Source organism: Microcaecilia unicolor, chromosome 3 (genome assembly GCF_901765095.1).
Source record: "Microcaecilia unicolor chromosome 3, aMicUni1.1, whole genome shotgun sequence".
NCBI classification, from domain to species: domain Eukaryota; kingdom Metazoa; phylum Chordata; class Amphibia; order Gymnophiona; family Siphonopidae; genus Microcaecilia; species Microcaecilia unicolor.
This window is the reverse complement of record NC_044033.1, coordinates 141850763-141868092: the sequence shown is the minus strand read 5'-3', so window position 1 is coordinate 141868092 and position 17330 is coordinate 141850763. Positions and strand designations below refer to the sequence as shown.

Below are 17330 nucleotides of genomic sequence, written 5' to 3'. Positions count from 1 at the left end.
GATGGGCTCCGGGGCAGGCAGATGGTCTGTCTGCCACCAGGTATGCCGACTCCCGTTAAACTGTAGGACCCCCGTGCAAGCGGAATCTCCCACGGGTACAGAATAACGCTTCGATGGCGCTCGACTAGCGCAGAGGGTACCTATGATATTAGTTCTCAGGGCCCATTCGTATGGCTTTGGGCGCTGGGGAAAGGTAATGTTTGTGGTGTTGAGTGCATCCCATGTCTGCTGTCGGATCTCCCTCGCTTCCCAGGGCCATTGCTCACCCATATCGGTGCCTCCACAGACGAAACAGTTGGTAATTCCCAGGGAGAAGGCGACATTTTCGGCCAGGTTGAGGAACATATTACGAGCTTCAAGGGAGATGGGGAACTTAGTCGCTGCCTCTTCAGCGCGGGCAATTTCGTCGAATACCTCCTGGTACCCAACGACAGTAGTCTGATAATGCGTGGGAGGCTTAATGTCAAGACTTTGATATATGGTAATGTACGTCAGCGGGTCCATTCCTCCTCCGTCAATGCCAAGGCCCCACGTCCCTCTCCATGGCATGTCATGGCCTCGGATGGGCCAGTCAAGGGACACATAGTTACCAGAGCCTCGACGAAATTCGCCCAGGCCGGTACATCCGGTATATCCGCCTCCCGTGTAAGCACATACTCGTTCCCAGCCCGAGGCTCGAGTGTCGCCGGCACACGGGAGCCAAACCCAAGGGGAGCAGCATCTCATGTCTGGGCTGAAAGGGCAGACATACTTGTGGTCGTTCACATATGCCTCACGCCAACTTTGGCTTCCACACTTACGGGACCAAGGGTGTTTGTCCATGGCGGCACAAACGTCGAAGGTGAGTGTAGCCACAGTTTGGGTACCGCCAGCAAGGATGCGCGTGGAATTGACGTAATACAGAATGCCATCCCCTTCAACTCCCGGGGGCCCGGCCACATACGCAGGGAGTCCTACACTGAGGGTAACATTGTAGTATCTTGGTTTGGTGGGGCTATGACAGACGGTGAGGTTGCCTTGGAGGCACCTGTGGAACTGTTGGAGGCCTGCCGGAGTGATGATGGCACAAGTCGGAAGGAGCCGACAACCGCTATCCGGGGGCTGCGACTGGTGGATGAGGGTGGTGACTAGGTGGTACCCTCCTTCTATGCGATGGCGCACCAGGCGCAAACATTCAGTACAGTTCTGGCTCAAAGGGTAATGGCTCGGGACTGAGCAAAGGAGGAGTAGTAGGCTCAGCATCATATATGCGGTGGAAGGTATCCGAGCCTTTGCAGCAAGAAGATGATAAGGCCCACGATTATGGCTACAATAAACGCAGAGCCAAAGACGCAGTGGGTCCAAAAGCCAGGATTCTGTTGCTGGGCAGGCATGGATCTACCGGTTCACGTCTTTCTGAGAGTCAGCCGTAGTGGAGCGTCAGGATGTTGATGCACAGTCCAGCGCTTCGGGGTGCTGCTAGTAGGAGCTGCAGGCTTCAGCCGGGTCCAATGTATCCACACTGGGCTTCCTGCAATTTTAACAGCGGTTGGGGTCGTTAGGAGAACAAGGGAGGGTCCTTTCCATTTGGGTTTCAAACAGTCCGATTCATCCCACTCTTTTACCCAGACTTCATCCCCCACCCTAAACTGGTGTGTAGGACTAGTAAGGACTAAGGGACCTACACTCTCAGTATATTGTTGGATGTCCTGCACTACTTCACGTAAGGTCTTCATCTGTTTCACTAAGGAATTCTCGCCCTGTATCTGCAAGGAGTCGGGAAAAGAGGGTAATGGTGGTGGCCTAGCGTACATCATCTCGTAAGGAGTAAGGCCAGTAGCCTTGGGGGTGCACCTAAGATGTAGCAAGGCCAGTGGAAGCAGGTCGGGCCATTTGGCTTTAGCTTCTTGGCATAGCTTGGCCAGCTGGTTCTTCAGGGAACGGTTAGCTCTCTCCACTATGCCACTGCTCTGGGGCCTCCAGGCACAATGCAACTTCCAGTCGAGGCCTAGTCGCGTACTGAGCTGTTGTGTAACTTCGCTGGCGAATGCAGGGCCGTTGTCGGAGTTTATCTGCTTGGGGAGGCCGTATCTTGGCAGGATGTGCTGGATCAATAAGGAGGTGACTTCCTTTGCCATTTCCGTTCTGGTGGGCTGAGCTTCAATCCATCCAGTGTAGGTACACACAGCGACGAGGATAGCTTTATATCCCCGTGCTGGGGGCATATGCGTGAAGTCAATCTGACAAACGTGGAATGGCCTAGTGCCCCGGAGAACATGTCCTGGCACAGGACCAGGCCCCGATCTGGGGTTGTTCCGAGCACAAGTTACGCATTGGCTGGAAGCATTCTTGGTCCACAGGGATAGTTTGTTGATGTAGTAGGTCTTCTCGAGTAGACGTCCTAGAGCTTCTTTGCCCAGGTGTGTACGGTCGTGGGCCTCCTTGGCCACAGTCCATGCCAGGGCTTCAGGTATCCATATGCGCCCATCCTGTAGTACCCACCAGCCATTGCGTGACTCCAGGCCCTCTTGCCGGGCCCACTCAGCCTCTTGTGGGGCATAGATAGGGGTCTCTGTGGGGAGGTGAACGACGAGTACAGGGTCAGAGGAACAAGAAGGGTAAGGGAGTCGACTCGCCCTTTTTGCAGCGTCGTCTGCCCGCTGATTTCCCCGGGCGATAGGGTCCGTCCGGCCTGTGTGGGCCCTGCAGTGCATTACAGCTACCTTCTTCGGTTTCCATACTGCCTCGAGTAACTGGCAGATCTCAGCGGCATTTGCAAGTCCTTTCCCTTCAGCTGTCAGAAATCCCCTCTCCTTGTACAAGGCTCCATGTACCTGGAGAGTGAGGAAAGCGTATTTGGAGTCGGTGTAAATGTTAACAACTTTTCCTTCAGCCCACAGGAGGGCTCGGGTGAGGGCGATCAGCTCCGCTTTCTGGGCTGATGTTCCGGGTGTCAGAGCCATAGCCTCAATCACATGGTCCTCAGACACGACCGCATAGCCTGCTCGTCGAATTCCCTCTATCACTTGGCTGCTTCCATCGGTAAAAAGGGTGATACCCCCTTGCCAGGGTTGGTCCTTCAGGTCAGGTCTGCTCGAGTGCACAGTGGCCATTACCTCTTCACAGTCGTGGAGTGGTGGTTCAGGGGCAGGAAGGAGAGTAGCAGGATTTAGGTTAGTTGTGTCCAGGATCCGTACCTCCGGATTTTCGCACAGGAGGGCTTGGTATTTGACCAATCGGGAGTTGGTCATCCATCTGGGTCCATGGCTCTCGAGTAGCCCACGGATGGTGTGGGGCGTAGTCACAAAGAGTGTTTGGCCGAAGGTGAGCTTATTGGCCTCATGTATCAGCAAGCAGGCAGCCGCAATGCTTCGTAGGCAGCCCGGCCATCCTCGTGCCACATTGTCCATGCTCTTGGAGAGGTATGCTACAGGGCGTTGCCAGGTGCCGACCAGTTGGGTGAGGACTCCAAGTGCCAATCCCTGCTTTTCGTCGATGAACAAGTGGAACGGCTTAGTCACATCTGGCAGTCCGAGCGCTGGTGGAGCCGCAAGGGCATCCTTGAGGTCCTGAAGGGCTTTCAGTTCGCTTTTCTCCCACCGGAGATCTTGGCCCTCGAGTTCAGGTCCTTTCAGTTTGGCATACAAACTGTGGGTCAGGATAGCAAAATTGATGATCCAAATGCGGCAATATCCAGCGGCTCCGAGGAGTGCCCGCAATTCCTTCTTATTTGCAGGAGTGGGTTGGTTGCGGATAGCTTGGGTTCGGGGGGTACCGAGCCTTCGGGTTCCTTCTCGTAGGCGAAAACCCAGGTATTCGACTTCGATCTCGCATATCTGGGCCTTCTTGCGGCTGGCCTGGTACCCCTGAGCTTTCAGGGTTTTCAAGAGGTAGAGGGTGGCATCAGCACATTCCGTGAACGTTTCACGGGCCACCAATAAGTCATCCACGTATTGGACGACCGGCCCATACTCGTCCTGATACGTCTTCAGGTCCTGGGTGAGTTGGTCGCCAAAGAGGGTAGGGGAGTTCTTGAATCCCTGGGGAAGTCGGGTCCAGGTAAACTGCTGCTTATTACCGGTCTGTAAGTCTTCCCACGTGAAGGCAAACAATTTCTGGCTGTCGGCAGCAAGGGGGATGGAGAAGAAGGCGTCCTTTAGATCAATGACACTATACCACTTGGTCTGGGCTGGCACTTGAGCAAGGATGGAGTAGGGGTTCGGTACGAGGGCAACTATGTCGGCTACCTGGTTGTTGACCTTCCTCAAGTCTTGGACGGGCCTATACTCCGACGTTCCTGGCTTCTTCACGGGCAACAATGGGGTGTTCCAAGCAGATCTGACAGGTCTAAGGACCCCTTGCTGAAGGAGTTTCTGTAGATGTTTGTGCATGCTATGCCGGGCTGCATAAGGAATGTGATATTGTCCTTGGTTGACAACTTGGGCATTTGGTTTGAGTTCGATCCAGATAGGGATGGCGTTGACAGCTAGTCCACCGGGGTTCACTTCTGCCCATACGTTGGGCACCTCTGCCATTAGGTTCCTCCTCTGTTGCGCGAAAGGGGTATCCTGGTGATAGCGGCCGTCGTCAAGGCCTGCAATAAGGGGGGCATGTAGTCTCCATTCTTCCCGTACCGGACAGAGGAGCGTCACCGGCCGGTCTTCAAAATGGGCTTCCACTTTGCCTGTTGGTTTAAACTTCAGGGTGGCTTGGAGTTTACACAGTAGGTCGCGGCCAATCAGGGGGACGGGGCACTCGGGGATATGGATGAACTGGTGGGACACCATCGTTCCACCGATCTGGACTTGGCGTTCCCTGAGGAGGGGGGCTGTAAGCGATTTTCCAGAGGCCCCGATGATTGGTATGGTTTCTTTGGTGGCCGGGGCGATGGCCGTGGTGATGACAGAGCGTTGGGCCCCCGTGTCTAGGAGGGCCTTCATCAATTGCGTCCCCACGCGGATCTCCACCAGAGGGTCAGTGGGGACTCTGCCCTCCCGGTCCCTTCATGCCGTATGGTCCCGGGTGGCGTCCAGAGCCATCTCCCATTCCTGTTGTTCGGTCCGTTCCCGGCCACGGCCCCGTCCTCGTTGTCCTTGTCTGGGGCCCCTTGGGCGGTCAGTGTCTTCCCCCTCTCTCTTCTGGTCACGCGGTTTCTCCGGGCAGTCCGCCCACCAGTGCCCTTCCTCTCGACAGTTTGCGCATTGGTTGCGTCCTAAGGGGGGCTGTGTTCCTCTTCCCCCTCGGCCTCTGCCTCTGCCCCGTGGCCTGGACCCCAGACGTTCTTCCAGCACAGCAGCCAACACATCCGCATTCTCGCGCATCCGCCTGGTCGACTCCTTTCGGGCTTCGGCCTTCTCTTCTTGGTCGCGGTATCCGAACACGCGATCAGCTATGGCCTTCAGTTGGCTGATGCCCATCCCCTCGAATCCTTCGGTTCTCTGGAGTTTTCTCCGTATGTCGGGTGCCGACTGGCTAACAAAACTCATGACCACTGTAGGGAGGTTTTTAGGGTCCTCGGGATTTATCGGACTATGTCTCCTAAATGCGTCCATAAGGCGCTCGAGGAAGTCCCCCGGGCTTTCATTCTTCTGTTGGACTACATTGTGAATTTTTCCCATATTGGTAATTTTCTGCTTTCCCTTCTTAAGGGCCGCCAGGTATGCCTGTTGGTACCGGCGAATGACGGCCTGTCCCTCCTCGGTCCGGTAGTCCCATGCAGGGACCGCGGTAGGGACTTCTGTGTCTACGATGGCCTGTACGTTAGCATTTCCCGGGTTGGCGTCTCGGATCGCTTGTTCCATATTTTGCTGTAGGAGGCGGCGTTCTTCGGTGGTCAGGATGTGGGCGCTCAACTGCCTGAGGTCGGCCCACGTGGGATTATAACTGTAAATGATGCCTTCTACCAATTCTATCAATTGTTCAGGTTTCTGATCATAAGAAGGTCCGTGCAGCTTCCAGTTATATAGGTCAGCGCTGGAAAAGGGAACGTGGCTGTAGACGGTCGACTGAAAGGGCTGGGCATCTGCCACTGGGTTAGGGGTGTAGGTCGTAGACTGCCGGACCGGGTATAGGTTAGTCACTTCAGTCTTTCGGGGAGCTGGGAGTGTACTTCTCGGACTCGACTGGGGGTACCGAGTAACAGTCTTTACTACTCTGCGACTCTTCCTGGAAGTGGTGGGGTCTGGGGTTATAGCGTCTCCAGTGTCCGACTCGGACTCGGAGGCCTCAGCGTCATCCGGGCCATCCGACAAGTCCGCGAGGTCGGGGTATAGGGGAACGTAGGGAGGGGGCGCCACATCCTCTTCGTAGGCTTCCGTGGTAGCAAGGATTGGGGCCTTTGGGGGTACCTCTTCGGGCTGGCCCTGAACTTTCCCTCGGCCTTTCATGGGTGGTCTAGGTTTGGAAGGCACACTGGTAGCACGGGGCGGGGCCTTCTTGGTGGTAGCACGGGGCGGGGCCTCTGGGGCTGGGGCGTCAACAGCAGGGGCGGTGGGCGTTGTAGGCGTTGTAGGGGCGGTTCCCCTGGCCTTCTGAACGGCAGCGGCTGCCGGGATTTGGAGAGCGAAGGCCGGGATTCGTTTGGCTCCCCGCCCCTTCCTCTGTTTTATTACCATAAGGGCGGCCTTCTCTACCTCATGTTGGGCCCAGTCTGGCGGGTCTCGGACAACATTTAACCACGCCTCAATGTAGGGGATGTCCTCTGGACAACCGGGGTTTCCCTCAACCATAACAATATTCATGACCGCCGCTACCTTTTCGTACTCGAATGACCCTTCCGGGGGCCATCCAGCGATTCCTAGGCCGGGCCACATAAATTGACATCGCTGTATCATCCCGGCCCTACTGCATTTATCGTGGTCGAACACTTCGCTAAAGTGTTCCGTCATTAAATCTAACGGTGTGGAACCACCCCCGCCCATCCTAACCTGAGTGCCAAAGGATAGGAGACAGACGAAGGGGAGAGGGATGGTGGAGGAGTAAGGGGTCTCGTTCCACCGGACACAGAAGGATCAACACTCGGCCTGACCAGGACGTGGTCGCCCAGCCTGGAACTGCAGGCCCAATCACACAACTTCCGCACACAACAAGAAACCCTCCCGTACGGTTTCTTCGCCCAAGCCTAGTGAGGTTCCGGAACCTAGTCCGTATTAATCACTGGCTAAGAGGGTGATCAATCCTCTTCTTCGGCCCTTTACCGGGCCGGTCACTACGTTGAGTATACTCGCCTGTCCGTCGCCTCAGCAGGCCGCGTCGTCGTACGCGCCTCCCCGGAGAGGAAAAAGAAAAATGAGAAAGCTGTTTTGTTGGAGCCTCACAGTCCCACTCTCAGGCGGCCGGTATAGATCGGCCCTCCCGCCGCTAGGCGGACGCTGAAGTCAGCGGTGGCCACTAACCGCCTTTTCGGCCGGGGGAGTCGGTGAGCCGATCCGCTTGCAGTGGGAAGGGGAAAGAATATAATCCGATTTCCCTTTCTACTCCTGCGGTCCCATCTGGGTCGCCAATGTAACGGGTCCGAAAATCAGGAGACGAAAGACAAATTGGTTCCAAAACAAATCAGCTTTTTATTGCTAGCAATTCACACAGCACCAAGTACAATCTCAGAATACTGTGTGTCGGGCGTCATCTGACACTCGTTCTTATACAGATTACTGGTCATGCGCATAGAACGCATCACACGTCACACACACACATGCGCAGTACAGGCACATGCGCAATATATTAGTAGTTCTGTAGTTCTCACAGAGAAAAGATACGTCAGTTTCATAGCTTTCACAGAAATTGTTACTTTGCGAGAAATGTAACTTATTGCAGTGTCCCAGCACATCTACACAATACAGCCTCTCTATGCATGGATCACGAGACTGGGCTGGCAGAGCCAGCTGCCTTAAATTGCTGACTACTACAATTTGTTATCTAGCTGCTGGTTAACAAATACATGCTACTAGTAAAAGTCTAAACTGCACAGGTTCTAGTCTTAGTCTAGGCTTATTATATGTAAGGCACAAAAGGTCCAGTGCATCAATAAAGTATGGCTAAAAAGACCAAAAACAGAGGTAGAGTCCATAAGTATAAGTCCATCAATAGGCACAAAACATGAGGTTGTTCTGGTGGTCAGTAGGATTCATAGTATTCAAATAGTATCTGGCGTTCCACTCCTTCAATAGTAAATGATGCCAATTGTCAAAAGAGTTCAAAGGATTCGAACAATTGTAATCTATTAGAGGAACAACTGAGTTCCAAACAATATGAGGCAGGGCCGTGCCAAGGGTCTCTGGCGCCCCCCTGCAGACTACCAGTTGGCGGGAGGGAGAACGGCGCTTCAGGGCAGTAAAAGTGAGCAGACCACGCGGACGGGGAGAGCAGGCAGAAGTGGCTGGGCCTGGGCCCATCCAGGCCCACCCGTGGCTACGCCCCTGCTTATTGGGGTGGTACATATCACTCTTCTGGATTGGCCACCCTTGACATCTCTGACTACAAAGGTAGAAAAAAGAATTTTATTTTCTGTATATTGATTGGAATATGTCAGTTTTTGGAATGTGCATCTGCCAGAACTAGTTTTAGACGTTGTTGGGGCTCATGAGAAAAATCTCACTCATTTGGCCTTCAGTCTCCAGCATTGGGATGGTCCACCCTTGGCATCTCTGGGTGCAGGAGGAGGAAGTGATTAGTGACCTTTTGCAGCGGGCCACTTCCTCCTTGCCATAGCTAGCAGGGGAGGGGAAGAGAGAGTGTATTCTTCTCTTAAACCCACTTGTGGTCCTGTGGCTAAGCCCCCCCACCCCCCCGTGTTTACTTCTTCTAAAAGCATCTTTCTCCCCTCCAGAGGTTGCCACTAGCAGTAGCATTTCACACACTGCTGCTGGCACTGCTCCTGAAGCCTTCCCACCACCACGTTCAACTCCTGCGGCAAAAGGAAGTTAAATCACAAGAACTGACTGTGGCAGCAGGAAGGCTTCGGGACCGGCGCTGGCAGCGGTGTGTGAAACGCTACCGCTAGTGGCAACCTCTGGAGGGGAAAAAGAAGCCTTTACAGGTAAACATGGGGATGGGGGGGATCAGATGAGAAAGAAAGTGCTGACTTGCAAGATGGGGGATGACAGGAATGGGACACGGCTGCATCAGGCTCCTCAGAAGAAGGGCTAAGGTCAACCACATGAAACTACGTGATACATAGACATCAAAAGGGGTGTTTGCCATGGGTGGGGGGTTCCCAGAGTTTCCTTCCTGCTAAGAACGGTAAGGGAAGGGCAGCAATGCTCTAGGTGCACCAGTTTTGTTTTTATTTGTTGTTTTTTTTTTTGGGGGGGGGGGGGAGGGAGAAAGCCTGTTGTTAAACATTTACCAGCACACCACTGGGTAGATGTCAACTTAATCAAAAAGTTAGCAACCCTACTCAGAAGGTTGGAGTGCCAACTGTCTTGTTTTTAGAAGTCAGCAGAATTTTACATTTATATTTAGAAAGTAGAAGGATTGGTAATGTGTCTGGACATTTTGTAAGTGTAAAACCTCTGTCTCCAGTTCTCTATCCCCCTCCGTCCCTCCCTCCCTCATTGTGAATGAACCAGCCCTGCCTGCTTCCATTGTTACTAGCAGTAGAAACTGTAGGTAGAATCTACCAATGTGAAGGCAGTGGGGGTGGAGGACTGGAAGACAGCTCTTGTCATAGGAAGGGAGGAGGTGATCTGGGGGAGGTTTCTGCATCTAGTGAGCGCAGAAGATAAATGAAAACCTCCAAATAATGCCACAATATATTTTTATGGGAGAAGCAATTCCAACAGCTGTAGCACACATCAACGTAGGGGCCCTTTTGCAAAATGTCGGTAAGCCCAACACAGATTTACTGCACTCTAACCTGGAACAACCACTGGCTCAACATGGCCGCTGGCGGTAGTTCCGCCTCGAGTGTATACCATTTCCGATGCATCATAAAAAAAATGTTTATAGCGTGGCGCTAACCTGGCGGCAATATGGCATCACCGCACGCTGCCCAGTTACCACCAGGATATTATGGAAGCCCTTACTGCCACCTCAGTGGGTGGCAGTAAGTGCTTCTCCCCCCCCCCCCCCCCCCCCCCCGCATGGCTACGCCTTAAGAGTAATCATACCACATGGCCATTTTTAGGGGGAGCTTTTGATCCGCTGTGGTAAAAAGGCCCCTGGCATGCGAGAAAAACAACTGCTACCTAAGGACCCTTTTTCCCCGCAGCTTAGTAAAAGGACCCCATACTGATTAAAGACTTGTGCCTTTCAAACTGCCTTCCTCTCTCATCTCCTTGTGATCAGACACAAAGAAGGCACGCACTTACATACATGCACTTGAGCACATATGCACACACAAGAAACATATACACACATATTCATCAACTCCCCCCCTCCCCCCAAACATACACACACATATGCATTTAGACAGACCTGCCAAGTGTCCCGCACTGCTGCTGGGGAGCCAAGAACTCCTGCTGAACAGCCTCCCCTTCCATTGGCAGCAGGAGATGCCTTAATAAGATGTCACCTCCTGCTACGTCAGGACCAGTCTAGCAATATGAACTGCAGCATCTCACAGGTCTTATTGCAAGACTGGTCCACATTGGCAGGTGATTACTTTTTATTAAGGCATCTCCTGCTGCCTGAGGGGAAGCTGGTTTCTTGGTGCTGCAGCCAAGGTCTGTCAAGGGGTTGAGTGGGCGGGTCTGGGGAGGCAAGCTGTGCATTGTGGGGCATGGCTTAAAATCTCCCTTTCAAAGATTGGGCCCCCCCACCTTGGCAACTCTGTTTAGAGGCAGGCATTTCATGCCAAAACAGGCTCTGTGTCGAGTCTTGCTTTTATTTGATGCTTGTATAAAGTTTGACCTCTGTTTTCATCTTTGGAGACTCCTCTTGGACTTTTACAGAAGGCCCATCACCATCCCTACTTCACTGTGCTTTTTGTATTAATGATTCTACTTAGGGTAGTCTCTTCCTTTTTGACTGCAGAGAATTCCATGAGCTATGCTCTACATGTTTTCTCCGCTTGTTTATATGAACACCTATCTCTTCTAATTCCAGCTTCAATGACAGAAAAGCAGCTGCCACTTGCAATGTCGAGTAGAAACACGAAGAACATGAGATCCGTGAAAAGGCCCTTCCAGACCCTCTTGGAGGGAAGTACACATGACAGTAGCAGTGTTCCTGCCGGAAGCAGTCGAAGGTCACACGTGGCCGGTAGCAAACCTGCAAAGCATTGTAAGAAGCAGGAGCGAAAGGGAAAGCGCAACAGAAGAAGAGCACAACACTGCAGGCTAACACCAAGAAAAGGCAGCAAGAGACTGCCCATACCATTTTCAAGGAGAACTGCAGGTAGACGCTAACCCAAGGAGTCGCCAATTCACTCCCCACTAGCAAAAATGTTGAGGAAGCTTTTGCAAACTATCAGGATTCTGATAAAGGAAGGGGGAGGGGGTTTATGTGTGTTTAGCAGTAAAAGGAAAACCAACCAACTACAGTAAATAAAGCAATGGGTCTTTGTTACCAAGGAAAAGAGCAAATTTGAAGGATGAAAAAGCTCCATATCTTTGTTCTAAAATTTCTCCCTGGTGATTTAATAAATAGAGCCAAACGACAACCCACAGTGGACACATATGTTCATAATGTATATTTAACAGCCATCTTTAACTACCCATAATGTATTTGAAAGTGCCTAACAATCTAGAAAGATGGTTTTGAAGAAGCAATCACATAAACATCAGGGGTATTATCATGTATCAATTTGTACCACTAAGGCATTTATTTTCAAAGCATATGGACATCCCAAAATACTGAAATGGACATCTATGTCCAAATCCCAATTTTGCAAAGGCAGGATTTGGACATTTGACACGGCCTTACATCCAAATAGCAAGGGGGCATGTTAATCAGAACATCCAACAGTGATTAACAAAGGGGAAGAAGCATCCAAGTCCAAAACTTTAGACCTATTTCAGGAATGTCCAGGGTACAAAAAGGTACTCTGATTGAGCAGCTGTTCCCTGAAGGGATTAAGGCATGACACCTCCCTAATCCCCCAGTGGTAGCTGTTTTCGTGTTTTATTTTGTTTTATTTCTATTGATTACCTTTAAAAGTGGACTAACACGGCTACCACACCTCCCTCCTCTGAAAGTGAAATTGAAACAGGATACTAGGCTCCATGACAGCTTTAGGTATTGTGGGCATTAGCCTAGTGATTAGTGTTGTAGACTGTAAGTCAAGGGACTCAGGTTCAAATCCCACTTGACCTCTTTTAGTTTTTTTTGTATTGTGAGCCCTCCAGGAACAGAAAAATACTTACTGTACCTAAATATATAAGCCACCTGCAAGCTTGAAGGCTATTGAAGTGGTGTACATTCAGGTACAGCAGGTATTTTCTGTCCCTGGAGGGCTCACAATTACAAAATAATAGGGTTAGAGTTGACCCTGGGTCCCTTGGTTTAAAGGCCACTGCACTAACCACTAGGCTGCCCCTCTGCTCTGCATGGATGTCTGTGTAGCAGTGGAGGAGTAGCCTAATGGTTAGCTTTGATCCTGGCAAACTGGGTTCTAATTCCCACTGCAGCTCCTTGTGACCTAGGGCAAGTCGCTTAACCCTCCATTGTCCCAGGTTCAAAACTTAGATTGTGAACCCTCTGCATATAATGTTTACAGTGCTGTATACATCTAGTGGCACTATAGAAATTAGTAGTAGTAGTAGGTGTGACTACAGAAGGGCCTGGGTGGGTCTGACCCCCCCCCCCCCCCCCCACACACACACACACACACACAGACACACAGACACACACACAAACTGCTCTCCTTGCTTCCTCTCTTTCTTTTTTTATTTTATTTATAACAATTTAATTTTACAAGCACTAAAATAACTTGCCAGAAATACAGAGAAAATAACACACAAGAATTATTTAAATCAGGTAATTCTATACTCTTCCTTAGACCACAAAGTAGGGAGAGTGAAACAAGACAAGGACATCAATTAAACAACAGTAAACAAAGAAAACGTGGTATTAACCTGATTATCCCCCGTTATTATTTATCTGAATCATTATTCCACATTGATCGTCTGGTTGGCTTCTTCAAACCCAAAACGGTGTATAGTCAATTTATTTCGTTGGAAACATACTTATTGTCCAATATTAGTGGAAGTAATACACCTGATTTCATTTTTTTTCTCTTTTAAAACCAGAAATTATTTAACAATACAAACACTTGAGTCTCTAATCCAATTCCCACTGATTAAGGTAATCCCAGTTTCACAGGCTTCACTCCTTTTGAATTACTATACTAAGAGGAATCTCCTCTCTTTCTTTCATGTATCTGTCCCCACCCCGGCAACTTCCTCCCCTATCTACTTCACCACCTAGTAGCAACTCACATCTGTTGCCTGCGCTGGTCTCTGCAAGCTTCCCTCTCCCACATCTGGCCCTTGAGGACATTACTTCCTGTTTCCTCTGCCTGGATGCGGTAGAGGGAAGCCGCCGAGACCAGCGCAGGCAGCGAATGTGCATTTCTGCCGCCGCCTGTGAACATGGTAAAGTACACCGGGGAAGGGGTTTGCTGGGTTGCAGGCAGGGGCAAATACTGGATCTGTGGGCAAAGGAGAGGGATAGAGATGCAGGACAAAGGGGGGGGGGGGGGTTGGAAGGCCCACCCAAAATAACCAGTCTGGCTATGCCACTGCTGTGTAACTATTGATAATTTGGACATTCCAATTTCTAAAATGGCATCCATTTCATGTATTTTTGAACACATGTATTTTCATGTATGTTTGAAAATACATCTGAGATTGATGTCCGTTGGGACACTCTGACATGGATGTCCCTATTCTGACTTGAACATCCTTTCGAAATGGCCCTCCACATCACTTAATTCCTAGAAATTTTTACATAGACACACTGAATGCAATAGCATGTAGTGAAGTGCAAAATAAATACAAAGAGAATTTTCTTTTAGTTTAAAGAAATCCCACTTTTAAGAACCCTGGATATAGATCAGGATTTGGCATGTACTTCGTTACTTAAAAGAAAAAAAAAATTTTTTCAACAATGGATTCAGTTGCACCTCTGTCTATTGTACGCTGCAGCAGTTGCTTTTCTCACATTTTCGATATGCGGACTCTCCAGTCTGCAAATTGCTCTTTTGAATTGGTTAGAGCACCAGCTACTCTCTAGTGAGTGTGCTTTCCATTTAGCTCAGCAATTTTTGCCTTACTTGTACTCAACTGTAGCATGATTCATCTTATTTCTCCCTCTCGGTTCTCCCTTTCTTTGTCTATCTTGTCCCATTTTGAATCAGTCTGCCCACACCCATACTTCACTGGTCTATTATACTTTTGATAACTGCCTAGGTTGTACTGGGATAAGTACACCTGTCAAGTCTCCCACATTCAGCAGGAGATTCCTGCTTTAGCAGGTCATCTGCACATTTTTCAAAGAGGGAAACTCTCCCACTGAGGGGAAGATGCACTAAAACAATCGTTAATGTCCGTTGCTTACCGATTCCTTAGCGAATTGGTAAGCAACGGGAATGCATCAAGGAAAGGGAATGCAAATGAGCTGCTCGTTGTAGCTCACTTGCATCCTCTATTCCCTCAGAAGCTAGTCAGCCAGTTGGCCGGTCGAGCATGCGCAGAGTAGCCAAGCGTTATGCTGGCTGCTCTGCGCATGCCAAATACGTCCAAAAAGCACCTAACAAGCTGCGTGTCCCAAGTGCTTGTGAGGGACTTAAAATTTTTTTTTTAAGTTATGGCACTTTCGCTACGCCTGTGGCCGTCCCTGCGCCTCCCTGTGCCGCCCAGGAAAAGGAAGACACCGTGCCGCTCACCCGCTCCACGGCCTGCTGCAGGAAACCTCCGATGTTCCTCCCTTCCGTGATCCCGGCTCAGCTGCCACCCCTGAGAGCCCACCCCAGGCAAGAAAAGTGCAGGAGAGCGCAGTTGAGGACGTCCATCTTCCGCCCCTAGGTCTCTCTCAGCCAATCACAGCGCATTTGCTTTACTGATTTTATGACTAGAGTAGTTTGTTCAAGAGCGAGTGTCTCTCTGCATGTTTTTATGAAGGGACAGCACTGCAGCGCAGCATATTGCTTCTATCAAACGTACTGAATTTTGTAATAAAGCCTATGCACTTTGCTACACTTTTGCAACCCCTGACGCAAGCGCTCAGCACCGAAACACGGACCGTGTCGGGTCCACATAAAGATTTGTTTTCCAAAACACGTGATTAAAGGTTTTATTCCCTTTTTTTGAAGGCTCCTGGTACTTTTTGTTTTGCTCATTGGACTTTTGTTTGTACTTTGCTCCCTCTCTCTGCTGCAGTTCATTAAAAGGTGGTCATACTGAATAAAAAACTGAGAAGCAAAAAAAAACTCTACATGAAGAATGGATCTGGTAAGTAGTAACAAAACCCAGCAAAGAGGGGGCAATATTGGATTTGCTGCTTATAAATCAAGAGTTTCTGACGGTGTAGTGAATGATCATCTAGGATACAGTAAGACCAGATGGTAAGGTTCAGTATGAAGGCACAGGCAATGATGGTTCATTCAAAACCAACAGCCCTAGACCAGAAAAACTAACTTTGTCAAGAGGAGCCATGAGCTGTATGGGAAAATCTAATAGCAGTAGAAAAGTAGTGGAAAAAAACAAAAGATGATATTTTAAAAGGCAACAAATCTGTTTGTTAGGAAAACTAGATAGAAGCGGAAAAAGAGGCCACTATGGGTTTCTAAAGGAGATGAAAAGGTAAGGAGAAAAGGTTGGCATTCAAGAACTACAAAAGACTGCAGAATGAGGAAGACAGGAAACATTATCTGGAAAAGCTGAGGGAAGATTTATTGGGGGGACAACACTTTTTTTATTTTAAAGATATGTTAGTAACACAAATGGCAATAAAGACTTAAAGGAGGAAGATTTGTAGAGGCCAAAGAGGTAAAAGCAGAATTGCTAAAGAACTATTCGTTGAGGAAGGGCTGGAAGCAGAACCCAAGAAAACAAACAAAAAGAATGGAAGTGAGAGAGACCTCAAATGATTTTCAGAAGACAGTTCATAAGGAGCTAAACTAAACAAAGACAAAGCAATGGAGCTAGCTGGGATACATCCAAAAGGTACTTAAGGATGTTCTTTGCAGTTCTGCTCTCTGATCCTTTCAATGCATCTTTAGATTCAGGAGTGATCCTAGATGCCTAGAGACAGATTCTCTCCACAAAAACAAAGTAAGGAATTACAGGACCGTTAAGCTGACCTTGGTGACAAATTAACTTGCTGCTAAAACAGAGCATAGCTGTTTCTGAAATCCAATGGATTACAGAATCTGGGGTAGCTTGGCCTAAGTAGATATAGGCCTTCTTTGGCAAACTTGATCAGTTTTCCTTGGGTGACATGAGTTAGATCAGAGTACTAGAAGTCATGTGCTTGATTTCACAAAGCAGTGCAATTGATGACAGTGGAACAGTTGTGTATGTGCAATGTAGTGCAAATTATTAAGCTACTATTCATCATATATCCATTCCAAATAAGTTTGCCCATACTTACATGCAACATTCTTAAGCTTTATTCATAGCTTACTTCCTAGGTATATTACAATGATATCTGTATCATCTCATAATGCTGGTGTTTAAATATCCATTTAGGGAAGACATGGGATTCTGAATTTAGCTCAAGCCCTCATCCTCCCATGTCCAATCAAAACGGCATCACAAATACAAAAATGGCTTGTGTTCAATAAAACTACTTATAATCTAGTAGCAGCAACACCAATGGTGCTGTTCTCATGTCTGCTAGTGACTTGTCCTAGACACTCAGTCTTCACTCCTTCAGGGACCACCAATGTATCAGATTTTCAGAATCTCTCTAGTGAATATGCATTAGAAATTCATATACAATACAGATGTAGTAAAAATGCAACTCTCATGCATATTCATGACCCACTAGCAGACCACAAGGACTGGGATTGAAGACCAAGGTCCTAGACTGTCTCATCCAATCCCTGTAGCTCATTTTGCATCCATTCAATCATGTATCAGTCTCTGGCAACTCCTTTCACTTGAAGTAAAAAATCATCAAAATAGCATCCATTCAACAGAGACATTCAGTGCTAATGATTCTTAAACTGTGTACGGTAAATCCATCTCTTACTCTATGAAAGTATTTACACTCAATTGCCTTCACAAGAGAAATGTTTAGCTGTGAACATGAATTCTCATGCCCAGTTTCTAGACTGAATATTTTTCTTTTGTGTGTGTGTGTCTGGTTTCCTTTTCCATTGCCTGCTCCCAACACTCAAAGCATTATGGGGCAAATCAAATTTCCTCTAGGAGAAAGAAATACATCATTACACCTGATAAGACACACAG

General features: G+C 49.1%; 1 protein-coding gene across 1 annotated transcript in view; it reads left to right on the top strand.

Moving 5' to 3' along the window:
* The window catches only part of LOC115464292 (G2/M phase-specific E3 ubiquitin-protein ligase-like), an 87614-nt gene extending 76290 nt beyond the window's left edge, over positions 1-11324 (top strand). Inside the window, exon 9 of the mRNA XM_030194684.1 lies at positions 11023-11324. Coding sequence (XP_030050544.1) covers positions 11023-11324 — 302 coding nt within the window. The remainder of the gene's footprint in view (positions 1-11022) is intronic.
* Positions 11325-17330: the final 6006 nt, after the last annotated feature.